At 41.5% G+C, this 10598-nt stretch overlaps 1 protein-coding gene across 9 annotated transcripts in view; it reads right to left on the bottom strand.

The window, feature by feature from the left end:
- Positions 1–3643: 3643 nt before the first annotated feature.
- LOC114650151 (dachshund homolog 1-like) overlaps positions 3644–10598 on the bottom strand; it is a 448999-nt gene continuing 442044 nt past the window's right edge. For all 9 annotated transcript variants that reach the window (XM_051927162.1, XM_051927161.1, XM_051927163.1 and 6 more), the window contains one exon: positions 3644–6462. Coding sequence is in view for 8 of the 9 variants with exons in the window: in XM_051927161.1 (XP_051783121.1) it covers positions 6425–6462 (38 nt within the window). In the remaining variant the exon portion in view is untranslated. The remainder of the gene's footprint in view (positions 6463–10598) is intronic.

Here is a 10598-nt window from a genome sequence, read left to right as displayed (position 1 = left end):
CTCAGTCAGAGGATCTGTTCAAAATCCATCCATCCATTTTCCAACCCGCTGAATCCGAACACAGGGTCACAGGGGTCTGCTGGAGCCAATCCCAGCCAACACAGGGCACAAGGCAGGGAACCAATCCTGGGCAGGGTGCCAACCCACCGCAGGACACACACAAACACACCCACACACCAAGCACACACTAGGGCCAATTTAGAATCGCCAATCCACCTAACCTGCATGTCTTTGGACTGTGGGAGGAAACCGGAGCGCCCGGAGGAAACCCACGCAGACACGGGGAGAACATGCAAACTCCACGTAGGGAGGACCCGGGAAGCGAACCCAGGTCCCCAGGTCTCCCAACTGCGAGGCAGCAGCGCTACCCACTGCGCCACCGTGCCGCCCTCTGTTCAAAATGTTTATTTTAAATATGGCAGGATCTAATCGATAACATGTTAGAATAAGTCTTCCGTATCAGTGAACAGGATACTCCTCCTTCCTTGCTGCTTCAGAGATTTACTTTGTTGGCTGGTTCCCCTCTCTTTCTTTTGGGTGGGGGTGAATTTTAGTTTTATTAAGTTTGCTTTGTGTGGCGAGCGGCTGGAGGCGATACCCAGCCAGGACGCCTGGAAGGACCGGAGGAGGGATTACGCCTCCTCCGGACCACGAGGGGGGCGACCGCCCTGGTGGCTATGGGGACCACGGGAAAGGAGCATGAAAGCTCAACCCTATAGGGGCCCGTGGTCACCACCAGGGGGCCCCCAGATGCCTGAGGAGCCCTGGCACTCAGCACTTCTGCCACACCTGGAGTGCTGGCAGTAGCTCATTGGGAGGCACCTGGAGCACGTCCGGGTGATTATAAAAGGGGCCACCTCCCTCCATTCGATGGCTGGAGTCGGGTGGAAGAAGGACAGAGCTCGGAGGAGAGGAGTGGAGGCGGACCAGAAGAGAGAGGCATTGCAAAGAGGCCTAACCTTTGTGGGTGAAAAGTATGGGAGTACTGGGTTGTGTGTGTCACTGTATATAGTTGATTATGAATAAACGTGTGCTTGGGTTTGAACCATCGGTGTCTGCATGTCTGTGGGTCGGCTACCACATTTGATTGGATGGATTGTTATTTGCTTTCAATTAAAATTAATAAAACAATAATAAAAAATGTCTCATGTTGTTGAAACTGTCCAAGGCTTCAGACTGTCTTGCTGCAGCTAGACTCTATTTGGAATGATTTCCTTGAGAGGTTCTTCAAAACTGTCCTTCACTATCACTACTGGTCAAATGTTTTAGAACACCTCAATTTTTCCAGTTTTTCTTCAAATTTAATCAGTTGAAATGCAATTATGATCTAAATGGTGAAAAGGTAAGCAGTAAACTGCCCGTGGTTAGGTTAGCAAAAACTGAAAAAAAAAAAAAGAAAATTTAAGAATATTACAAACAGACCTTCATCAGGGCACAACTAATGGGTTACAACTTACAAATGCGCTGCAGCAATTAAAATTAAGCCTTACAAGTTGAAGCCAACAATTTGCACAGGTGTCCCAGCTTCTGCTGATTACTTACAAAACCCTCTGTCTGCCTTAAAGCGGAGTTGGAACAGATTGTGATGACGGCAATTAACAAATGAAATGAGACAAAGCAGTATGACCCTTAGAAATGTCAGTGAGTACAGCGTCCTACACAATCCAAAGTCAATTGGAAGCTAAAGAAACTCTGATAGGAAGAGATCTGGCAGACCCAAAGTCACAACCCAATTGAGTGTCACCATCTCGTGTGGTCACAGGCGCTTCACGGCACAACAGCCTCAAACACCGCTTAACAGTAGTGGAAAAAAGCAAGTCTCAGTTTCTGCTGTGAAGAGGAGGCTTTGTGCTGCAGGTTTGACAGGATGAGTGGCAATAAGAAAGTCATTCCTTAACGGACAAAGTTAGGGCCTTGAAATACCGGCTGTGGACTCCAGAAGACTGGAAGAAAGTCTTATGTACCAATAAATCAAGGTTTGAAATCTTTGGTTCATCACACAGGGTGTTTGTGTGCCGTCGAGTTGGTGAAAGGACGGTTCCTCAGTGTGGAACACCAACTGTCACACATGGAGGAGGGACTGTGATGGCCTCGGGTTCTTTTGCTGGACGCAGAGTTGGTGATTTGCACAGAGTGACTGGCATTCTGAATCAAAAGACTTCAAACGGTTCGGCTGTAAAATCAGTGAAAGGTGGCTACCTTGATGAATCAAAAATCTGAATGAAATTTTGTACACTTAATAATTCCTCAACTTATTTTTTTATTTGCCATTGTTTATTTGTCTATGCCTTGATTTCATGACACATTAAGACATTAAACTGAGTGTATTTCCATAAAAACTGTAAAAACTGAGATGTTCTAAAACTTTTGGCCGGTCCACGCATGTTCTCCCCGTGTCTGCGTGGGTTTCCTCCGGGCGCTCCAGTTTCCGCCCACAGTCCAAAGACATGCAGGTTAGGTGGATTGGCGATTCTAAATTGTCCCTAGTGTGTGCTTGGTGTGTGGGTGTGTTTGTGTGTGTCCTGTGTGTGGGTTGGCACCCTACCCAGGATTGGTTCCCTGCCTTGTGCCCTGTGTTGTCTGGGTTTGGCTCCAGCAGACCCCCGTGACCCTGTGTTAGGATATAGCGGGTTGGAAAATGACTGACTGACTGATGACTGTAACTTAACTATAATTCTCCTTCATATACTACTTTCTCAAAATATTATATGCTATGGCGGCATGGAGGTTCAGTGGAAGCACTGCTGACTTGCGACAAGGAGACGGCAGTTCACATCCTGGGTGCTCCCTGTGTGGAATTGGCATGTTCTCCCAGAGCTTGTGTGGGTTTCCCTTGGTTCCTCTGGTTTCCTTTCTTTGACAATGGTATGTTGGCGAGTGCGTGTGTTCGCTTGGCGATGGGCTGGCACCCAGCAGCTGTTCCTGTTTTGTGCTCCATGCTTGCTCGGATAGGCTCCTGTCACTCAGCACCGGATAAGAGGGATGATAAAGGTCTGAAATTTAGAAAGGCACAATCCATTGTAAGAACAAACTGGGAATGTGTGGGTCACGGTTAGCTGCACGTGTATGAACACAGTGTATTTACAGATACAGCATCAGTGCAGTGCAAGTGAACTCTGAAAGAGGAACATGTACATAGCATCAACAAGATCTCCTCTTGTAGCTGATTATTAACCTGACAAAAGTTCCGACGACTGGCCATTACCAGGGAAATGTCACTAACCGACGGGCAAACGTTTTCCTGGGCTTCTGCCAGATAAAACTAGAGAGACCACCTGCATAAACCCCACACACTGTATCTCGGCTTTATGGCGATCAGCATTATGCTTTGTAGCATTCAATGTATGGAGATATCATTATAATGTAAATACAAGGAACAAATAACAGCTTCATAAACTATGAAACATGTATAAATAAATCATGTAGATGGGAGCAGTTTGCTTATCTGGCAAGAAACATATGAAAAAATGTGCTTGTTAAACAATAACCACACAGTGTGCTTTTATGATGTTTTGCAATCCAGCAATCCAATGACAGAAAACTATCAGCTGCATGCTTAAAGAGAGAATGAGAAAGGAGAAGAAGAAAAGGAATGGACAGAATTAGCACCGGACAATCGGAGTGAAATAAAAAATGCCAGCCCGAAGATTTCAGACAGTTTTTATTAGCAGTTTGTTGAAAAGAAAAAAAGAAAATTAAATACAGTAAAACGTGGTTTCTCACATTGAAACTGGACTCAAAGAGCTAGCTACCATAGAAAAAAAACTTGCATTCTTGAGTTATGATGTAAAAAGAGTTTTGTCTTTTTTTTGTACAGATTTTGTACAACAAAATTTTAATAACCTTTTTTTTTTATATAACTTTTAGAAAACGTTAAATATATAGATAAAAATAGACAATTTTCATAGGTCCTACGTGAAGATGAGCAGGGTCTGATCCAAAGGCTTGCATAGAGTGCCGATATGGTTATTATACAGGAGCGCCTGATACTAATGGACACAGTTGGAAATGCTGAGCATGACTTTTACGATGCTTTGTATGACACACGGTCAATTAGAGACAATAAATTACTATGTGGCTTTGTTCTGGAAAGTAAGTAACATGTTAATGTTCCTTCTTCCTTTCTCCTATAACCCCATTCAGCCGTTTATTTATTTTTTTTTGTTCTTTCTCCCCTAAATGACACTTTGACAGTTTCTGAGAAAGTGTGCATTTTGTTTAACCCAATGAACTCATAATAATGACTCTATGCAAGGAGCAGAGTGACTCAAAATGCAACAACATACCTGTACTTTACACTGCTCTCACCGAAAGGACAAAGATTGCCAGCATCATACGAGGCTGCTAACCCTTTAAAGGTTATTTCTTTTTTTTTTTAAGAACATTTACATGGTCAGATTTGAAAGACGGGGATTCCTTTAAACAAAACAAAACAAAACAAAAAAAACAATTTCTGAACAAAACTTTTCAGTGTAAGAGAAGTGCTGACAGCTTCAATGCTTTCATCGCATTAAAAGCGAAACACAAAAAAAGACGTAGCTCGAGCAAATAATTCCATAATTAACCGTTTGCTCAAGTTTGATCTCTGAGAGGGCACGAGTGGGTGAGACAGCCCTTCTTCCTTTATACTGTAATTGAGGCAAATTGGAAATCTGCACTACAGAAAGACGTGCGGAGTGTTCATCGCCTTGGCACCTGCATATAATGCAGTAAACATTAAATACATACAGTATACAAACAAAACATACGTTTTAACTGAAAACTCCACTTATCTTCAGATCGAACGTGGACCTAAAGTTACACGTTACCCCTATGCGCGAGTTTCTTTATGCCTTTGTTTTCGATTTTTCCGTACCACTGGTGGGCCATTTCAATTTCTTACTCAGTAAGGTTTGTGCACACGACATAATGCCTTATCATATTTACTGTTCCAGTGTGAGAAGTATTAGAGTGTTCTGTGCCAAACTTACTTATTCGGTTACAGTGTATAAATAATAAAAAGTAATTTGCCCTAAAGAATAAAAAGACGGATTAGCAGCTCTAAGGAAAGCGAGTACTGTCAGACCTTGCCTTCAAACGGGTTAACCGCTCTGCACGCACGTTTAAAACAAACAGGAGACTACGCTACGTCGGTAGGGACTGTTACTGTACTTCATGGTAATTTTACTTCCAGTTATCTGCACAAAAGGTGAAAAGCACTGTAAATGGGATTCAGAAACACACCGAGTTGTACACAGACACCAGTCTCTGCTCGAGTTCTGGTCATTGAGATCCTCCACAGCAGTGAACAATGAAATGGTTACAAAAATAAATCTCATGTCTGCATCAGATGAATGCCAAAAACAAGAATGACCAGGGTTTTATTATTCTTATTATTAGGTTGTTTTTTTTTTTTTTTTGCAAAAAAGTGGCTGGCAAAAAAAAAGGAGGTTTTGCATTAAAACCTCCAAAATGCCCAAATGTCGATCATTAAATGATTCCAGGACAAACATTTACATGCCTGCATGCGTTAAAACTAGAAAGGCAGCTTTCTAACATCAGGATGACCAAAACAAAAACAAAATAAAATATTATTAATTTGAAAAATAACAATAATAATAATAAAAAAAAACAGCAAAAAAAAAAAAAACAAAAATCCAACTTCCTTTTTTAATGTTTTGCTTCCTAATAAATCTACTGCATACATCATACCTTCTGCTCATAACTTGTATTTATATATACACATCATCTTGGTTAACAGTTTTCCAAAACGTCCAATTACTTCAGAACAGGAAATATACAATAAGGTGAAAAACAGCCTATGAATCATAGGATTTTTTCTTTTTTTTTTTGTCTAAAAACGTTTTAAATTAGATTGTTTTCGAGTAGATGTCTTGAACAAGTGGACTAAACAGAAATGTCTTCATAAGCTTATTCAGACTAAACATCTGCTTGATATTACACAATAAACGTCCTTCCTTTGTAACATCTTAAGAAAAAAATCGGATCCTTCCATCTGAAGCTTTCTTGCTGGTTTTAGTACAATACAAAAGTCTTCAAATTTGCAGTCTGGGTTATAAAAAACAAACAAACAAAACGAAATACACGTTTCTAGATGTACTGCGAGACATTTCTTATTCTTGTGCTCGGCCTTTAGCTTTTGGAGCAGAATGTGGTGCCTTTTAGCAAAGCCTTTCAGCGTCGGTTTGCAGTGTTATCTTCAACATATCTGGCATTAACTGCTCAGTCTATAATTTACAGATGAAGGTTTTAGTCTTTTTATTTATTTGTTTTCTTTTGTAAATGTGGGCTGGAGACAGCACATTCTGAACATCGCACAATGAAGTTCACACTTGTTTTCTGCTTTTAATGAAGAAATGCAGGCGGGCTTGCCTGCTCTGTAAAGTCTTTAATCGACCAACTGCTGCGCAGTTTCATGAGTGACTCAGTACATCACTGATGTTTTCAGGAAGAGACGCCCATCTGAAAGAAAAAAAAAAAGGAAACGTTACACCATTATTAAGAACTCTACATTGTTATTAGTTGTACAGTAATGTTTATGAAATGAAACAAGCTATATTATGTTTGATACTCCTGAACTCAATTATGGGGTTTTATGTGTGGCTTTCTATTCTAAATATGCTTCACTAGTAGTACTGGCAATGGTTTATTCTCCAAGATCAACTCACATATATCTGTTTATTCATAGAACGTCGCTGTTCCAATATAAAGTCTGTTACTGCATTTCCTGGAAAATGCTATTTATTGTACCTCTGGTCACGACCGTAATTCGTTCCAAAACTCTGGTCATAACCCGATTTGTATGTGTTCAGAGATGTTCGTGAACCAAGGTTCCACTGTATATGGTAAGAAACACAAAGCCAAAAACCAATCCAGGTCATGTTCCCAGCCAGAGCAGCACAACCTCTGTGCTCCAGTATCATGCACTGGCATTGAAGGCACCGCACTTTGGACCACAAGGACACTTCTTCAACATTCAGCTCTGACCTGCTCTACTTTACTTGCCTGTGGTTACACTGTAAAACCGAACGCAACTACCGTAAAGTGCTTCATTTGTAACGGACCTTGGGAAGGCATTCACTGTGGAAAAATGTTATTACAGAGTTAGTTTATCTTAAAATCTAGAGTGGTGTAGTGTGAACTTAAAACGATACGACTGCTAGTTCAGTTCCTGCCCTTTTACTTACTGTCTGACTAATTATAAAAGAAAAAAAAAATACAACCGTATCTTGATTTTTTAAATCACCATTGATGAAGTTTTCAAAAATCGTCAAAACTTTAAAAACAAAATAATCACTTTATCAGTCCAAGAAATACAACAGTCGCCCTAAACAGCAGCAGAGACAAAATCTATTAAAAAATCCAAAAAGTTTAGAAACTAACATGCAACAAGTAAATCCTTCAAAAAAAATGTCACAAAACTTCCTATATCATTCTCGCTTTGATTCACAAAGTCTTCAATGCAGTTCAGAAGTGATGGATGAGATGAATGCAGCCATAACAGAAAGGTGCCGTGAGCCCAAGATTTATAGAAGGAGAAAGTGGAAACTAATAGCTGTCTTCATTTGTTGGCAGTGAATGAAGATGTCTGTGTTAATAGTCCTTCTGCCATCAACCACTCCCTCCCAATGCTTCATATCTCACCTTCAGCCTCCTTATTTGTTTTCTGCATTTTTCCCACAATTATCTTTACTCCCAATCCATGTTTTGATGAACACACCTCTTCTCCAAGCTTCAACCTCCTCTCATCACTAACAAATAATTTGCCACTTTAAGCACTTCACCAGATTCAACCATTACTACATTTTTTCTTTCTTCTTAAACAAGGTGTCACACAAAGTCACTGTTGTTGTGTCACACACATTTAGAATCTTCTCACACTTAGCATCTTACATGAAAGATGTGAAAAACACAATAGTGACGCCTTGAGGCACAGCGTACATTACCAACAGTAATATGCCTCTAAAGATAACCTTTAACTTGATTGCTTCTACTAGCATTTTTAGTCATTTACCGCCACAGTACTGAGGTGTAACACGCTCACTCGCACTCTTCACCTCTGTCTTTGTGCTTCCTATTTAATATTCTTTATTTTGTATTCCATTCATTCCACTATCCATATCTAAACTCGCTCATTAAATTTGGCAGACTAAGATGCAAAGCAGAAACCAACCCTGCATGGAAAGCCCCTCCATTACAATATTTAATATTCAGAATGTATAAAATAATAATGACATGGCAGAAAAAATGAACTTCATTTATCTACAAGCAAGACCTTAGAGGTATAACTTTGTTAATCCGAATGAGCATGGGAAAGGGGCTATATAAATAACATGTACTACTACTGTTTATTACAATGAATGTTTTTATTGTCAGCAAAAATGTATGCTACTGCTTGCCATTTCTGTCTTATGGCACAACTACAACATTTGTCAGTAAAAAGGGCTTATAGCTCCAGGCTTCAGATCCCATTCTTGGCACTGCGTATGCCGGTTTGCATGTTCTCTGAACGTCTTTTCTGCATCCATTCCAAAAACACGTGATGTAAGTTTACTAGAGACTCCAAATGTGCCCGGCGTGTGTGGCTGTGTCTTATAATGAAAATGTTGCTGCCTTGTGTTTAACGCTGCCTCGATGGATCCTGAACTGGATTACAGTGGTTTGATCATGGATGAAACTCTTAATTTTTATTGATAAAACAATCTGTTTGGCATTACCAGCAGGCTCCTATCAATTATGGAGAATCCACTGCATCCACTAAATAGTATCATCTCCAGACAGAAGAGCAGCTTCAGCGACAGACTGCTGTCACTGTCCTGCTCCACTGACAGATTTAGGAGATCGTTCCTCCCCCAAACTATGCGACTCTTCAATTCCACCCGGGGGGGTAAACGTTAACATTTAACATTATACAAAGTTATTGTCTTTTTTTCACCTGCATTATTATCATTCTTTAATTTAATATTATTTATTGTATCAGTATGCTGCTGCTGGAGAATGTGAATTTCCCATTGGGATTAATAAAGTATCTATCTATCTATCTATCTATCTATCTATCTATCTATCTATCTATCTATCTATCTATCTATCTATCTATCTATCTATCTATCTATCTATCTATCGTATCATACGCCGCATAATCAGGCCGCTTTTTTAATGATTTTTAAGCACAGGGAAAAAATTAACATTTGAAAAATCCGTAATTTAATAAACCACCAAGAAAAGTAACATTGCAACAATGCACGTTACAAACCAACATACAATTGTCCGTGACTGAAAACTGGAGGACCGCCGTCGTGCCTTCTCCTCCCACTCGGGCGCAGAGGGCGGAATGGGAGGAGAGGGGAAGGACGCCCATTCCGCCCCCTCCGTCATGCTAGTCTGCTGATTTCTCGTTCAGTATGCACTGTCTGGTCATGTACCCACCCCCAACTCATCACCTGAGTCGTTTTCGTCTTTGCACAGTCTACATGCACCTGTGAGTCACGTTGACTGTTCATTTTCCAAACAGCGCCTCATTCGCTTTTGTCTCTGGTACAGTCCAAATGCACCTCTGCGCCACGTAGACTTTTCATTGTTCTTTGCGGTTCTGGCTGCTTTTCTATATATAATCCACCAAGTCACCCGACCATGGTAGTAGCGAGGGGGGTGGGGGTGGGGTGTACAAAGGGCAGGGACGTAATCAGTGCGAGCGTATGACCCGCACTTACTGGGAATTCCTTGTTTGTGGGAAACAATTGCAAGCCCTGGTTTCCAGCACGAATGGGGTTCAACAGCTTACCCACGCCTCTCTGCGCCGGGTAGACACACGTTGATCCATTCAGTGTAGTGCGCGTGCAGTTACCTGATGCAGGAATCTGTATAACATTGAAAGAAGTGTTGTTTCCATGAAATACATTTGAAGCGGTGGCAATGGAAGGCAAATGAACAGTCAACGTGGGTCACAGCTGGATTGATGCCGTGTTTTGTGTCATCCGACCATGATAGTATCGAGGGGGGGGCACAGTCTACATGCACCTGTGAGTCATGTTGACTGTTCATTTTCCAAACAGCGCCTCATTCGCTTTTGTCTCTGGTACAGTCCAAATGCACCTCTGCGCCATGTAGACTTTTCATTGTTCTTTGCGGTTCTGGCTGCTTTTCTATATATAATCCACCAAGTCACCCGACCATGGTAGTAGCGAGGGGGGGCGGGGTGTACAAAAGGCAGGGACGTAATCAGTACGAGCGTATGACCCGCACTTACTGGGAATTCCTTGTTCGTGGGGAACAAATGCAAGCCCCGGTTTCCAGTACGAATGGGGTTCAACGGTTTACCCACGCCTCTCTGCGCCAGGTAGACACACGTTGATCCATTCAGTGTAGCGCGTGCAGTTACCTGATGGAGGAATCTGTATAACACTGAAAGAAGTGTTGTTTCCATGAAAAACATTTGAAGCGGTAGCCATGGAGGGCAAATGAACAGTCAACGTGGCTCATAGCTGGATTTGGACCACAGCACAGACCAAAGCGAGTGAGTATGTGTTTGATGAGCTGTTCGAGTTGGTGGGCAGTGCTCTGAGGTGCGTTCCCTATCACGTGGGAGGAGGGGTAGAGTT

The sequence above is a fragment of the Erpetoichthys calabaricus genome, chromosome 4 (genome assembly GCF_900747795.2).
Source record: "Erpetoichthys calabaricus chromosome 4, fErpCal1.3, whole genome shotgun sequence".
Classification (NCBI taxonomy): domain Eukaryota; kingdom Metazoa; phylum Chordata; class Cladistia; order Polypteriformes; family Polypteridae; genus Erpetoichthys; species Erpetoichthys calabaricus.
The sequence above is the reverse complement of the archived record's forward strand: the minus strand, read 5'-3'. Positions and strand labels throughout refer to the sequence as shown.